Source organism: Mastacembelus armatus, chromosome 4, assembly GCF_900324485.2.
Source record: "Mastacembelus armatus chromosome 4, fMasArm1.2, whole genome shotgun sequence".
Taxonomy (NCBI): Eukaryota; Metazoa; Chordata; class Actinopteri; order Synbranchiformes; family Mastacembelidae; genus Mastacembelus; species Mastacembelus armatus.
In genome coordinates, this window is record NC_046636.1 from 27,600,887 (window position 1) to 27,617,059 (window position 16,173).

A 16,173-nucleotide genomic window follows, 5' to 3' on the forward strand; every position below is an offset into this window, starting at 1 on the left:
CTCAGACCCTGACTCTGCATCACTGTACTTTAGGCTGTAGGGGCTCATCATAATGTGACCCCTCCGCTGTTTTGATTCATGAATTGTTAGTGTACACCCACACACAGTCTGTCACCTCTTCATTTTGGCTGCAAATAGCAAAACGTATAATTCTTACGACATATGACTCAGTCCACCGAAGCATTGTCCGTATATTATCTTAACATGTTTGTAGTTTGAGTGACGTCTTCACTGCCACTGGTTTCTAACAAACTGTCTGCAGTAATTTCATGCAGCACCAACAGAATTGATCTCATTAAACAGGGGATATAAATATTAATACTGTTGTTTTTTGTGGTGAAATTAGTTTGTTTCACTGACTAAAAATTACATTTGTTGGGGTACAGGTTTTAAATACACACATACAGAAAAATACATAAGAAAAGAAGGCGCTCAGTCTGGTGCAGTCGTTACCCCAAGAAGGTCGCCGGATCTCTCGAGGCCTCTCCTGCTTTTTTGTGTAGAGTTTGTGCGTTCTTCCTGTCTTCCTGTCTTCCTGTATTACGAAGGTGGAAGAATAGGAATTGGCCTTAAGGGAACTGAGAACAGGATGGGACAACAAATTGAAGGATAGTGGTTACAAATCCAAAGAAAGAGAAAACACTCCACAGTTGGACCAAAAGTGTTGAATTTGTGTACAGTAACGTTCAGACTGGATTTCCAAAAGTATTATCTGCCAAATTAGTTATGCCGTCCCTCATGCCTGGAAAAGACCAAGTACCACTAGAAATAATATCATCATATCAAGTCTACAGGGGTAGATCAAAATGAGTTTGTACTAATATCATAAATGTAGAATCAGTCTGTGCTGCTGTGGACGTGTATGTGATAAAATACCAGGCAGTGCCACATACGAGGACACATGAGGAACAAGGGAGGAACCACTGGACGTCTTAGAGGACATGGGAGAAAAGTTTCAGCTGTACTGTAAGTATTTCTGTAAATACTGCAGATTTACCTGTTGGTAGCTACACAGCAGCCACACATTCTATTACTACTTGGTTTTGTGTGATCTCTGTTACAAAGGTTAGAGGACTGGATAGGCATCTCTGGTACTGCCCTTAAATGGTTTAAGTCCTATCTTGAAGACAGGAAATATTTCATTGAAGTTGGTAACTGTGTCTCAGACCAAATGGCGTTGACTTGTGGGGTCCCCCAGGGGTCCATCTTGGGACCCCTTTTTGTTCAATCTTTACATGTTTCCTTTAGGCCAGTTAATACGCAGCAGAAATGTGTCCTACCATAACTATGCAGATGACACTCAGATTTACATTTCACTCACAGCTGGTGATAATGGACCAGTCGATTCACTGTGTCACTGCATTGAACAGATCACTGTGTGGATGCAAAATAACTTTCTCCAAATAAACAGTGACAAGACTGAAATAACCATCTTTGGACCATAGAAACAGAGAAAGTGTCAGCAGTCGCCTCGAGTCTCTTTTTCTAAAATTTAAAAATCAAGTTAGAAATCTAGGGGTAATCATGGACTCAGACTTAAACTTTAACAGCCACATTAAATCGATAACATCGTCAGCATTTTATCATCTCAAAAACATTGCCAGAATCAAAGGGATCATGCCTAAACCAGACTTGGAGAGACTCATCCATGCATTTATCTCCAGCAGGTTAGATTACCGTAACTGTTCGGGGCTCTCAAAACGAGCTGTAAGGCAGCTGCAGTACATTCGGAACGCCGCTGCTCCGGGTCCTGACTAGAACCAGGAAGTACAACCACATTACTCCTGTTCTCAGATCTCTGCACTGGCTTCCTGTCGCTCAGAGAAAAGACTATATAACAGCCCTGCTTGTGTATAAGTCTCTTCATGGCTCAGCACCACATTACCAGAGTCAGGACTAAACAGGGAGAAGCAGCGTTTCAGTTCTATGCAGCTAAAACCTGGAATAGTCTCCTGATGATGTTAGACAAGCCTCATCTCTGGCAAAGTTTAAGTCCAAGCTAAAAACCTTTTAGTGTGGCATATAACATATTGTAGCGGCCATAGGAGGGCGCTTGACGCAGAGGATTGTGGGTAAAAAGGAAAGCTGGTTATTGGTGTTGTTTTCTGTGTTCTACTGTTCATGTTCATGTATTAATTGTTCACTGTGTGTATGTAGGTTATTGTGGGGGGTTGTAAGGTGGAAAAGGGGTTGTGAGTTCGGGGAAGGGGATTAAGATACCGTGACTGTGGGAGGCTGTTGGGGGAAGGACCCTTCTCGGGTTGCTGTATGCAAGTTGTTGGAGCTGTTATTATGCTCTGTGTTGTGTGACTAAATAAATACGCGTTCGGAGTCGTGCGGTGTATGGGGCACGGGCGCCAATAAGAAAAGAGACACTGTGTGAGAGTGAGTTCTTGCTAGCTTTCATAGTTACCTTCTTAGCCAGCTTCTAGTTCGCCACAATATGACAACTGACAGTGTTTTATCCAAAGTGATTTATCTGTACTCAGTCTCCTTTAATTTTATTTCAAGTTCATCTCCCACTATTTGCTGTTTATTTTATTTTTGCCTTTGTACTTTTAACTTGTATTTCTATAAAACACTTTGAATTACTCTGTGTGTGAACTGTGCTGTATAAATAAACTTGCCTTTCATTACGGTCCAGAGGAAACCTTATTCCTTACAAGAAAAATCACTAAAACAATAATGACTAGACTCCTCATTAAAGATTAGTTTTGTTCGATCCACCTACATTTACTATTACATGATTATAATATGTCAAATCAGTGAAAAGTCAGTGAAGTAAAAGACACATGATAAATTCCTTCTTTGGCTGTAGTGAAACTCCAACATGCATTTTACTTTACAGCATAACGTGGACTGTGACGTACGATGGGGGGGTATCCTTTTTTGTGCTTTAGTTACACAGTATAAACAACATGCCACACACTAACCCCTCAAACACGCACACCGCGGACCTGTAACATGTTGATCAGCGTCCTCATTAAATCCTCATAGGATGTGACTCAGCTGTTACGCGTAGATAGGAGGGCACAGCTGGCACCTGTGACTGTGCGCAGCGTGTTGTTATGTTGTTCATTCGCGGGGATGTGGGGCCGTGAGAGGAAGTCTGTTGTACTTGTTGCGCGTTTTAGCCAATTCAGACAGTTGATGAAAGCTTTAGAGAGCCATAGGAAAGTCTGTATACTTTTCCTGATATTGTCATTAACCATCCGGTGCTGCCTACAGGCTGCGAACATGCAGCAGCCATTCCATGGGAAAAAAAAAAAGCTTGTCCTTGGCAGGAATTTAATGTGACACTAAACAATGGAAGTTGGAAGTTAAATAAAAAAGTAAATCTTTGAGATGCAAAACGACTTGCCTTAGCTAAACTCAGATCTGAGCTGTGGCTTTAATTGCCACCAGCTATTTTGATGGGCACTTTCAGGAAAGGGTGTGCACCGATGCAATCTGTGGGGCAAATACAGAGTGTTTACAATCCAGCACAAACTTGACCAAATATGGTAAAATAATGTGTTAATAGTCTGCCCGTTTGTTGTGTTTGTAAAGTGTCAAATGCTGAGAAAAGGAACCACATTTGAATCTTCACTTGGTTTTGTGTGATCTCAGTTTAATTATCATCTCAGTGCAGTGACGACTTTTCTATGCACGGACAAATAAGCACATGGAACATAACAATAGAGGAAATGATAGCGGCTGATAATAATCAGTAATAATCTGTTATATGTTCATATGAATTTATTGTTTTGTTCGTTAATCAGCTGAACAGAGACAAAGCAGACTACAGATAAAAGGTTTGATCTGATATCAGCTGTGAAAGTGGAGGAATGAGCAGCTTTGTGGTTAAGACATAACTATAATAATAATAATGCAAGTAATAAAAACATTGTAATTACAATAGTAAAGTTAAATGTTGATATACGGTCAAGTACAGTAAGTACAGGACCATAAATGCAGATGCACCTGGTCATTGATCTGATGCCTTAAGCACCGCGAGTTTAGTGCAATGCAAATAAAAACCGAACTACATTTTATTGTGCATCTCTCAGCTTCTGTCTAATTGGGCCATGAGCCCTCATGTCAGGTTCTCTAACTGTGTCCATCGGCCCCTTAGAGGCCCCTGATGTCTGTGAAATGTAAAATCAAAAGGAAAATAGTCCTGGCTCCTAATGGAAAAACAGACAACTGTTGTTTTCTCCCCAACAAAGTGTCGAAACGCGTCGATTCAACTGAAAGCACATTTTGTAGATAGTTGGTTTAGTTCTAATACATTAATTATTTTTATTTCGATGCGCACTTTAAACGGAGAAAAACAATTTACTTAGTTTTCTGTAGAATACAGTCATCTGTATTTCCCATCACTCGTTCTGCAGCATAGGACCTCCTGAGAAAATCTCCCATCATCCGCTGCAGGTGGAGCAGAGTAGACGCTCGTGCGTCATGCGCCCTGGCCTTTAAATAGAGGCTGCGCGGAGCGCACGGTGGTAACGGTCTGAGGAGGCGTCAGGAGACGGTGAAGGGAGACCACAAAAATCATCAGTGACTGTTTTCTTCTACGAACATTCGTCGCTCTTTTTACGGTGTTTTGGAAATTTCCAACCAAGTGCTCGGACTTTTTTTCTTCTTTCACTGATTCATTCATCTGCTGTGTTTGGATGCAATGGCCAACTCGGGGCTGCAGCTCATCGGGTTCCTCGTCTCGCTGGCCGGGCTCGCTGCCACTGTTGCCGCTACTTTCATGGTTGAATGGAAGAAACAAACGCAAGGCAAGACGCACCGCATCTATGAGGGTTTGTGGATGAGCTGCAGCGGCAACGAGAGAACAACCTGCGAATTTCATGAGACCGTCCTGAAACTGCCCAGTAAGTTTTATCGCACCTCCTCTTCAAACCAGACACGGCTGGTTGAGATACCTTCCACAATAAGTTGCTATAATTAGCTAGAGGTGCGTCTAACAGTAGCCAGTGGGTCCCGTCTATAGCTTCCCAATGTATATTTTGCAGAATTACAATAGTTTTACAGCTTTAAGTTTTTAATCTTTTGTTCTCTTGACAAAGTTCAAAGGTTAACCCCAGAGACACAAGCAGAGATTATGACCAGCAACCACAAACTGACTCAATGAGCATTTTTTCACTTGATCCTCGTTTCTGCTCCTCCAGCCGAGGTCCAGGCGACCAGGGCCGTGATGCTGCTCAGTATCTTCCTCTCTGCTGTGGCGGTGATGGTCTCCACCGTGGGGATGAAGTGCACCCACTTCATGGATGACAAGGCTGGGAGCAAAGCCACAATAGCTATGATCGGAGGGATCATGTTCATGGTGTCAGGTGTGTGTTTTCTCTCAGGAGCCTCATCAGTTATTGATCATTTATTAATTCTCTATATTTATACCTTTCAGCAGTCATTCTCTCAATAATGGTAATAGTAAAAAGATGATATAATTTTAGAACTGGAACATTTAGTCATTGTTGGATGATACCACCATCTAATAATTTAACTGAGATAGCATCAAATGATTAAGAATAAATAATTAGATTGGTTGAAAATAAAAATAATTGTTAATTTCAGCCGCTAAACAATGATCTAAATTATTCAATAATGATTTAATAACAGAAGGATCCTGGAATTATTTCGCAGGATTTGATGAGTTTTCTTTATTTAGGTTTATTGACCTTCATCATCACCTCCTGGTATGTCCAAATGATTGTTCAGACTTTCTATCAAGCCCATCGCCTGCAAAGGTACAGCCATCAAGAGCACATTCACACATGCACATGCACACACACTGATTTTGGAATCGGACACAAGTATCTAAATGTGTGTGTTTTTCTGGGCAGCTTTGAGTTTGGTAAGGCGGTGTTCGTCAGCTGGTTTGGAGGCCTCCTGACCATCACCGGTGGTGCTTTCCTCAGCTGTCGACGATGCTCAAGGTCCCAGTCCCCTCAGTCCATAAGCGCCAACCGCCTGCTGTCCACCACCAACCCCAAATCCAACTACGTCTAGTGCAGGAGAGCAAACGAGAGACGCCTTGATACAGTCAGTCCAGAAAAGAGGGCAATGTCCCACTGAAGGATCGTTGCCATTGAATAATGACGGGACCGGGCTGTGAACTCAGATGACTTTGAATGGCTTTTAATCATGTTGGTCAGGATGTGTTAAGTAATTACCACTAATTAGTGTGTTTTTAAAGTCTTCAAGTCCAGTTTAAACACAATAGACTTTGTCAGCCTGTTTGTACACGTATGACATGAAACTTCTCTTTACTACTACAATAACGAACACTAGTAGTTTACAGTGTTTTAGCAGGATATCTGTACTTTATGCTGTACTTGCTGTTTGAATCATTCCTTTACCTCTTCAGTTTCACACTGTTGTTAATATTTGTACATGTTGTTCATTGTGTGACTAAAGTTTTTTATATATTGTTCATATAACACAGTTTGAAAGATAATACTATGTATATTTTGAGAAGAAAAATAAAGTTATTTTGCTGTTGTTGACCGCTCATTTAAATGACTCTTTATATTCAAATTCCCAGGCCGTCCAACGCAGTGAACCTGTTTTACAAAGGATGATGTTTTCTCACAGTGATAAGGATTTACTGCCATGGTTCATGGCCAGTGGTGGGAGACGTACTTACAACAAGTAAAAATCCTGCTTTAAATTTGTTAGGTTATAGAAGTACAACCATCGAAAAGTACTAATTTTGTGAAATGAAATTAATGGGCTATATTTATTGATGGATTAATATGAGCATCACTTTAATGGGGCTAACCCTGACAGTGCTGGGTGGCTTAAAACATCTTTTTTTTATTTATCATGATTTTGTTTAAATTATATTTTCTATTAATAATGTGAATCTGAAAATTAACTATGATCCAAAATAAAATAAATGTAGTTAAATAAAAGTACATGATAAAACAGGGCATTACTCAAATACTTAAGGACCACACCAGAGCAAAAGTACTTAGCTATTTTCCACCGGTGGTCATGATAAGAGCTGTGGGGCCCCAGGGGCCCCTGGCTCAGCACATATTTGAATTAGTCTGTGTGATGTAATGAAGCAGTTCAACATCATCATCTCTGAATGATCCTGTTCAATGATTTATTTCAATCGTGGTTTGATTCAATTTCAGCAAAAATTCAAAACATCATCAAATATGACATTCGACCCATGATGCATTTTGATTTGGGTCTTTTTAAATCAGTAGATTCTAATGAGTGATTGCTGTTTTCCGTGACCAAAAAAAACAACAACAACAACAATAATGATGATGGTTTTCCTGACACTGAAACAGTTTCCTTCCGTTTAATCTGCTTTCATTTTACCCACTCCTTTATTTAGAGACCAGCTCCAGCCCACACCTCCCCTAGGACCTTCAACACCACAGTTACAGCTGATGGATGAATAATATTATATAATATTTACTGGCATCCATCAACAGAGAAACAGGGTGAGAACTTCTGTATGACAGTCAGGAAAACAGGAGTGACTCCAGTTAATCGTTCTGGGGAGGGCAACAGCATTTAGGATGTGGCTGATGGTTAAAGGGTTAAACGTTTGTAAGAGACAAAACGTTGGAGAAAACTGCCTCAATCACAACAAACAGGAAGAGACTAATGCAGGAGTCCTTCATGGGACTGGCACATTTCCTGACTCCTCACAGGAAAATTTAATGATGGCTGTTTTGTGGCAGCAGTGCTATGAATCAAACTGATCTTAGTGTGCAAGCTTTGCCTTCTATTTGTTTTTTTATTCAGCTGTCTGTGTTTTCTTTTTTGCATCTGAATTAAACACAAACAACTGAATTGTTGGTCTGTTGTGTTGCATTAATTATCACTGTTTTGTCCATTTCTCGTAAGTGCAGAAGCAGTCGTGACGAATTGGTCCTGTGTTTTCTTAATGTCCATTTTTTCTCCATTTTTGAAATATTTATACTCATGAAAAAACATGTTTAACTTAACTTAAAATATTATCTATAATTGTCTCTAACTTTTATTGAATAATTAAATATATATTTCTATTTCTACATTTTGTACCAAAAGTAGAGGCCATGTGTTTTGACAAATGCAGGAATCTTTTCTTACAGTAAAAAACATAACACCGTTTTATTAACGTGTGATTCCTCCCACTAACTTTGCTCATTTTTTCAATGGACACAGAGGAATTGATACATTTTGATGAATTAAATAAATAAATAAATAATAAAAAAGGATTTTGATAAATATATAGGCTGCAAATCAACGTTTTCATCTGCAGATAATTTATAGTCTCCATGTGTTTGACTGCCCTCTGGTGGTGGAACTGGTGTATTAGCGCTCAGTTTATTTTATGATTGTCCACAGATCAGACCTACCTGTGTGGCCACAGACAGATAAAGGGAATAACACTGGTTATCTTGTTACAAAGGGGCCTGTCAGTGTGTGGGTTTATTAGTCCGGACGTTCCCAGTCTGCAGTGGTTAGACCAGAGGGCGACAGGGTCATGTGGACCTCAAGGATGATGAGGAGGTTGACCTACTGAGGATTAAACTTTAAATTCATCTTTCTCAGGACTCCACTTTGGATCTGTGTTAAAACTGAGAAACACTGATCACTGGTCTGTATGAAGAGGAACATGCAGCAGCTGATGCCACAGTTAAAGTGAGGAGGCAGGAGACTTTGTCTTTTTCTTATGACCACACTTTTCTCTCCTTTGTCACCTGTTTGTCTCTGAATGGCAGCTGATACAACAGAAACTGTGTGTTTCAGGCAGCGCCTCATAATGTTGCAGAGGATCAGTGTGTTTAGGAAAAGCAACCACACAAACATCTTTGAGATAATGTTCAGACACAGTTTGGACAACAATCCTATAATCAGCGCAGTGGACGGATTAAAGCAGAGGCTGATGTGAAGTATCTGCACACACACATGAACACAAGATTTATTTTGTCCTTTGAGACTTTGGTTGTGAAACTGTCCAGTGATCAAACTGCATGAACTGAATTTTCCTCAAGAGGGAGTCAGTCTCCTTTGTCCAGGCCTGAGTCCGGACTCTCAGGTCCGGAGTACCATGATAAAATGTTCCATGATGATTCAGTATTAAACAGATTAAACATGTGTCCGATGTTATTTGGATAAAAGTGAATGTTGGACATTAATCTGTGAAGGATCACTGGTTTTATATGTGTTGCCATTTTTGTTGCTGCTAATCCGTAAAGGAGCCAACTTTCTTCTTTGTCTCGTGTTATGAGTCGATTTAAAGCCCAAGGAACATTATGAAATGCCGGTGAGATAAAATAGTCCCCCGTTGCTCCTGATGGCGGAGGCGCACGGGATTCCCTGAGACGCGCCTGCAGGGAGACTCGTCATTGACCTGCGGCCATTCGCGTCTTGGATGGGAGGAGCCGGCGCAGCCTGAGAGGGGGCTCCCGACAACATGTGCGTCCCTGACTGGAGCGACAGTATTTCCGCCCTGGACCGTCTTGAACGTCCCCGTGAGGAACTTTTAAATGGACTGAGCCGATTGTGGGTCTGCTCTCCGCCTGCCGCTCCTCGCAGCCCGAACCGAAGCTGAGCATGGATGGGACCATCGCACCGGCTGCTGTCCTGTCGGTGGTCCTGCTGAGTGTCTCGGCCGCTCTTCTGCAGCCTTACGACCTTTTATATGACAGCGCCGTGCAGGCGTTTTACAACAGCGACTATGAAAAGGTGGTGCGCGACATGGAGGGAGCGCTCAGCAGCCACAGGGAGGTCCGGCGCACCAAAGTCCGGTGCCGGCTGAGGTGCCAGGACCAGTTCCCGTTTGATGAAGCCTTCTCGGACCTGCGCTTCTTCGACGTGGTCCTGCGGAGAGCCGCGTGCATGAACAGATGCATCGAGGAGAAACTCGGCACGCAGTCTCGGCACAAAGTCAGCGAGGATGTAGTGCAGGACTTCAACAGGAGGATCCCCTACAACTTCCTCCAGATGGCCTACCAGAAGGTACTGGGGGGGCTTGAGCCTGAGCTGTTGTCTTCGGTGTTGGTCGATAGATCTGGGGCATGTTGGTGTAAACTGTGTAGACAAAGCTGGACATGATCCTGTTGGTCACTTTAATAGACTCCAATCGTCCTTTGGCTGAAAGTTTTAGCAGTTTTACCTTTGAACAAAACGTGGATGTTTATTATTTATTATCAAAGCTGAGACAGGGACACAAACGTGTTGTCCTGAATTATATTTTTTATTAACACATTAAAACATTTTTTATATCAATTAAATGCAGGAAAACCACAAATGTACTGCGGTCGTCTCGCATATCTGCCATATTGTATATCAACAAACCAGTTCATACCAGTAAACCAGTACTGGTCAATAACAATAGCTGCTACTATTATATTAGAAACAATACATGGTTGGATATTTCAACAGCAACAAGGTGCAGCAGAGTCATATTTCTGTCAAAGATCCCTCTGCTGTTCATATTAGATTTACAAGGCAGGTCTGTCTGTAAATGTCTAATTTAATGTTTAATTTAATTGTTTTTCTCTGAGGCTCCATCTCTCCAAAGTCCAAAGTTGTGACAAGTGGAACATTTGACTGAAAATCTACTGAAACGTTCAGTCAGATCTTAGATTCAGTTTCCTAAAACTTTTCCTCAGCCTCTACACATTAGAACTATTTGTTATTTGTTATTATGAATTTCCAGAACACCATTTCCCATGGGATCTGTCTTTCCTGGGATAATGTTGAGGACCAAGTATGGGAACAAGCTAAGGCACAGATAAACCAGGGGAGCTGGGAACAAACTGTAATTGAACATGCATTCATTCAGTAATATTTGCAGAAGTTTATTGTAACAGGAACATCCGTAATGTCTCCCAGGGTTTTTGTTCAGTTCAATTCAGTTCAAGTCCATTTATTTGTATAGTGCCCAATCACAATACAGTCATGTGAAGGCACGTTACAAAAAAACAGCAGAAATCCAACAAATCCCATTTTGTGTGCTCACTATTATTGTGGACTTCTGAGAGATGAAAAAAGTGGAACCTGAGCTTTACAAAATACTTCATTCAACAGGCAGCGATTCCTGCAGGGATATTGTCTTTCTGCAGTCAGGGTCAACTTGAGGACACTTCTTATGGTCGAGAGTCGCAGTGAAATATCTTAAAGCAGTGGACGTGTTTACAGAGCATTACCTCTGGCTGAGTTTTCTTCAGTGTCTTATCCTCCTGTTAATAAGAAAGTAGTATTTAAACCCAGTTGGAGCTCGGCTGTGAAGCTGGCACCGTCTCCTTGCATGAACCTGAGATCCAGTCAACTGTCACAGCCAAATTCCCCGGTGATGATCGAGAGCTTCCGCTGCTCAGAAGTGGTGGAAGTTAATCGTGCCTGTCCTGTGTGCGGACAAATGCTTCCCCCGTTTTTTGTCTGAATCAGCAGGGAAAGACTAAGACCTGACCAAGATCTGATCGTCTCATAAAAATGTAGGCTCGTGTCTAGACATGAGCATAGCCAGGGCCTTGTGCTCTGATCCTCCCCCAGCTGTAACAATATTACTCACCTTCTGTGCAAAGAATTACTGACTTCTCCAACAACATCTGCTTGGAGAAAAAGTGCCACAACAAAACAGAACCTGAGCTTTTAAGCAGGTCTTTGTTAAAGCCCCCCTTAGCTTGTGTGTTGACATCTTTATGACCTGAGTACATGGGGCACTGCGAGGCTGAGGGCGCTCATGTTGATCTCACCGTATGTAAGGAGAGGCCGAGCACGTGGACACATGCACATTCAGTGCACGGGTCCTTTGGTGCCCCCCCCCCCCCCCCCCCCCCCCCCCCTCACGTGGGTGTTGGCATTGGGTGGTGGTGTTTGTGAAAATAAATAACATTCCAGCATCACACAGTCTCCTCTGCCATAATGCTGCCATTGGCCCCTGTTAAAGGAGGCTCCATTACTGTGTTTGTCCTCAGCTCACCCATTTAGCTGGCAAATGTTTTGCTTTCCTGTTGTTTACTTTTCTATAAAAAGACAGACACGCCACCTTTTGCGGGCCTCGAAGGGACACTCCCGAGCCTGAGGGGGTCCCAGTGATCTCTGCCCCTTGCTGCCCTCAGGGGCAAGAAGAGATCGTGTCACCATCCGCTGTGTCCTTAGTCTGATAGGTGTCACTGCTTTTCTAACAGAATAACTGAGTTTTATTTTAAAAGCAAGTAAATTTGTCAGTGTTTAAGGCAGGCACTGTGTTATTCCTCCTGATCCTGGTAAATTCATTCTGCTCAGGTGATTATTCATCATTAATCGTTGTTCTCTGTGTTCAGCCCTTAAAGAGGCCCTCAGAGAGGGCTAGATAAACACTGTTCACAATACATCACATCTCATATAACCGTACTGGGGCTGGTCTGACAGCTCGCTTTACAACACTGCCAGCAAAAATATCATTTTTGATAATGGTCCAGTTCATCCCATACAGGTCTGGGAGCGTGGGACAGTAATTATCAGTAATTATGGGGGTTGGTGATTCTCCGTAATGGCCCTGTTGATGTGCTGACCTGTGAACCCAGTTTAACCCGAGTTCTGAGATCAGACAGGACTTTAGGAGCCAGGATCTACAAAAATATGTCCAGTTTGAATATATGTTGTATGACACTGACATTACAGAGAAGAGCAGACCTCTCATGACTTGATTTGGGAAAGGGGACACAGGATTCAATTCCACCCCACTGTTATTTTGTTTTGGGAACTTTGCTGTGTCTCGCAGCACGATGGCAAAAGGTGAGAGTAGGTCAGGACAGTCTCTGAAGCCTGCTGTTGTTTTCTTTTTAAAGTTAGACTCATTCATGATTCCTTCTATGTGAATATGACTTCAGCATCACTTGACTCCAGCATAGCAGGAAGCTTGTGGCTCCAATGCAGCCCTCCACAGCGCCTTCGCTGCCATTACAGCTCTGGTGTAAGGACTAGTGATGAAATGCTTTGGTGCATTTCTGTTGTGATGTGTAATATTGTCCCTTTTGCTGCTTGCTGAGAGAAACCAGAGCAGCAGAGGCCTCAGCTTCAGTTCTGGGGCTCCCACATCAGCTTGACCCCAGCAAAGAGACACTGACATGTTTTGTGTATCTGCAGGGTTTGTGGTTAACCTGCCCTTAAAGGAATAGTTCAGCATTTTGGGACATGGAGGTTGTATGATGGCAACAAAACGCCCTGCACATAGTTCACCCATTACAAACGACCACATGTTGGTTTTGACAGTCTGGTTTTTGGGTTAATTAATAAAATAGTTTATAAAATATAACTGGATATTCTAGTGATGAGCTGACACATGTATGAAACTACCCTGACTGTTGTTATTATTATTATTATTATCACAGAAACATATTTATTTCACTCCCTGTGTCTAAAAGCTTGGTATTGATAAAGAGGTATTATGGTGTGACGTGCAGCGCTGTGCTTTGTCCAGGAGGCCAGACATTGTGGCACTAGGCCGTGGCAAAGGTTTTCTGCATGACTGGATCTGAGCGGATAACATGCCACAGGAATGTGGGGGTAGGCACCTTGATATCTTTCTCCACCTGATTAACAATTAAAGTCTGATGAAGCAGGAGGAGTGAGGAGACTGGTTCAGGATCACTGCTGAAAATGCTGCAGTGGTTTGTGCGCTGGGATGAGACAGCAGCAGGACTTGTGGACTTGGCTCGAAGATGACTTTGTCAAGTTCTGGCACATGTGAGGTCTAGTTGAGTCCAAACAGAACAGCAGACTGGCCAGAAGCAGGAGAGGACGGCAATCAGAGCATTTTTGATTTTAGCTCAAAAAGTTCGCTTTTGATTAGACGAGATATTTATCCCAGTGACTGAGGTCTGACCACAGTGAATCCTCAACTTATGGAGGCTCATGAGATCCCTGGTCACAAAAGGGAGGATTTGGACCAAGATTTACTGTTTAAAGCCATCCAGCTGAAGAACAGCATTTATACTGTGTATACACATACACTTTGTATGGACATGGATTGTTTTTTAATCACTGAAGAGTTGGCAACTATTGCTGCTACTAAAGATTCATTGTGTTCATTGTGTATATATATATATATTTATATACACGTCTGTGTGTGTGTGTGTGTGTGTGTGTGTGTGTGTGTGTGTGTGTGTTTGCATCTGCTGCCTGTAAATTCTGATTGTGTGTGTCTGATCCTTTGGTGATTTTCAGTCTGGCCAAAGACTCCCGGGTGTCTGAGTGGAGAAATCAGTGCTGTGATGGAAATAAAACTAGTTTGCCAAGCGTCTGTTCAGCTTCAGTGCTGACTTAAAGAATGTGTTGGCAGCTGCAGGGTTGTAAACAACCTTTATCTGTTTTGTTATGTGTTGCAGTTGTTTTGTTTTTGTTTTTCTGGAGCAGTGAGACATGACAGATGTGTTGACTCTGAGTGCAAGTGCAACCTTTGTGTCTGGCATGTCGTTAGGTGAAAGTATGAAGTAGCACAAAATGGAAAGAGAAGTATAAATACCTCAGAAATGTACTTGAGTACAATACCACTGTAGTTCTCCATACATCCCTCTCGGGGTGTCTTATGTTTTAATTCTAGCTGTTCAAATATATGAGATTAAACTGGCCAGAGTGTAGTGTTTTTAATTTTCACCAGTGTACAACCACGAGTTATAACTGTCTCCAGTTGCTTCTGTCCCCAGAAAATCATTTGTAGGAAAAGGAGGAGCTGTGGGCTTTGGGGTGGAAACCACCAACAGGGAAAAGGTGAAGGAAGTCCAGTCTGCTGGGACAAAACTCTGGACCCAGTTTTCTTCAGTTTTGGTGCAGATGATGATGCAGAGTTTACGAAGTTGAATAAAGAATTGAATCTGTGCTGTTCAGTCCTGTGTTGAACTGAGATCTCCTGCAGAAGCCCGGGTGAACAAAGGCACGACATGGCTATGTCTCTCACTTTTTTTTTCTCTGTCCTGATTAATTGGTCTTTCGCCACAGCATGCCTCACTGACTGTATGCATTTCCACCCCACCCTCACCGCAGAGAGCAGATGTTGTTTGGGTGTTATGGTTTGGATTGGGAGAAGGACCAAAATGTGACAGTCCTCACTGGCAGCTGTACTAAACATTAAATGGATCAACATGAACCCAGGTCTTGTGCCGAACAGTGTAGCTTTACCACAGTTCAGCCAGAGGAAATGGGAGCAAAACCCAACAGCTGCACGTTGTTTAGGATTGACTGTGGCTCATCTGTTAATGACGTCTGTAGCATGAACTTCATTCTATGGCACAGTGGTCTGTTTATCAGCTAATGTTATAGATCTGATTTTAATGATCATGGATATGATGATTTGTCCACGTGATAAAATGTGCTTGAGAAGATCATTTGATCTGAGCCAGAACAGCTACCAAACATGGCCAGATTGTTTTGTCAGCTGCTGTTTCAAAGTCAAGAATAAACTTTGAACCTTATTTTTGAAGCCAATAAGAATGAGAAGTGCTGTAATGATTATTGTGCTTTGTTTGTCAAAAAAGAACCGCACCAACTGGAGACTGGTTGTAGCTGGACCTGGATTCACCTTTTGAAGTGGTTTTGGTTCAGTTGTTTGGGCCACACATTAGTATAAAACCATCAAGGTATTAAAGCAAACTGAGTAAAGCAAATTAGAGCTCTGTTTTTTGTTTTTTTTTTCAAACAGCACAGGATTATCATATTTGGAGATTTAAATTATGGATCCTATTCCTCAGAGGTGATAATCAGAGTTCTTTTTTTTTTTTTTAATTATTTTTTCTGACTCCACAGCTGCTTCATGTAAAATTCAGTGAGTGTTGATTCTTCATGCAGCCCTGCGTTAATGTCACCAGCATACAGGCTGATGATACCGTAGCAGTAAATCTCTATTTATGTGGCAATCTGTAGTGTGTGAATATGTTTGATGCCAAAAGGTCAACAGGGTCAGGGCTGAGATGTTCTCCAGCCATGTCCTGCCTGTCTTCTATTAGAAACACTCCAGCCCAGAATGTCTGTATTTTACAGCATGAAGAGACAACATTCTAATTCTCTGAATCCACCAAGCTACGTTTGACACCTGGCATAGAGGAGGGAACTATTTCCAATTTGCAAACCTTACTGTTCCTGCCTCCAACCTGCAGCTGCCAAACAATAAGGCAGCTGTGCACGGTGCCAGGATTTCCAACTATTATCCCCTGCTAACCCTAACCCTAGCTGCTTATCCTTGTGTCC

The 16,173-nt window shown here is 42.1% G+C and overlaps 2 protein-coding genes across 2 annotated transcripts in view; both read left to right on the forward strand.

Moving 5' to 3' along the window:
• Positions 1–1,968: 1,968 nt before the first annotated feature.
• On the forward strand, positions 1,969–6,492 carry LOC113129008 (claudin-7). Its single transcript, XM_026304672.1, has 4 exons — positions 1,969–4,862; positions 5,160–5,324; positions 5,660–5,738; positions 5,835–6,492. Exons 1-4 carry the CDS (start codon positions 4,661–4,663, stop codon positions 5,998–6,000), a joined length of 612 nt encoding a protein of 203 aa, XP_026160457.1. The 5' UTR covers positions 1,969–4,660; the 3' UTR covers positions 6,001–6,492.
• Positions 6,493–9,379: 2,887 nt separating this feature from the next.
• p3h2 (prolyl 3-hydroxylase 2) overlaps positions 9,380–16,173 on the forward strand; it is a 47,087-nt gene continuing 40,293 nt past the window's right edge. Inside the window, exon 1 of the mRNA XM_026304722.1 lies at positions 9,380–9,960. Coding sequence (XP_026160507.1) covers positions 9,556–9,960 — 405 coding nt within the window. The 5' untranslated portion in view covers positions 9,380–9,555. The remainder of the gene's footprint in view (positions 9,961–16,173) is intronic.

What these genes read in the sequence shown, in the direction of transcription:
- LOC113129008 (XM_026304672.1), top strand. Translation starts at nt 4,661, where the DNA reads ATGGCCAACTCGGGGCTGCAGCTCATCGGGTTCCTCGTCTCGCTGGCC. An exon ending in GACCGTCCTGAAACTGCCCA is followed by an intron (nt 4,863 to 5,159) that starts GTAAGTTTTATC and finishes CTGCTCCTCCAG; the next exon opens with CCGAGGTCCAGGCGACCAGG. An exon ending in CAAGCCCATCGCCTGCAAAG is followed by an intron (nt 5,739 to 5,834) that starts GTACAGCCATCA and finishes TTTTCTGGGCAG; the next exon opens with CTTTGAGTTTGGTAAGGCGG.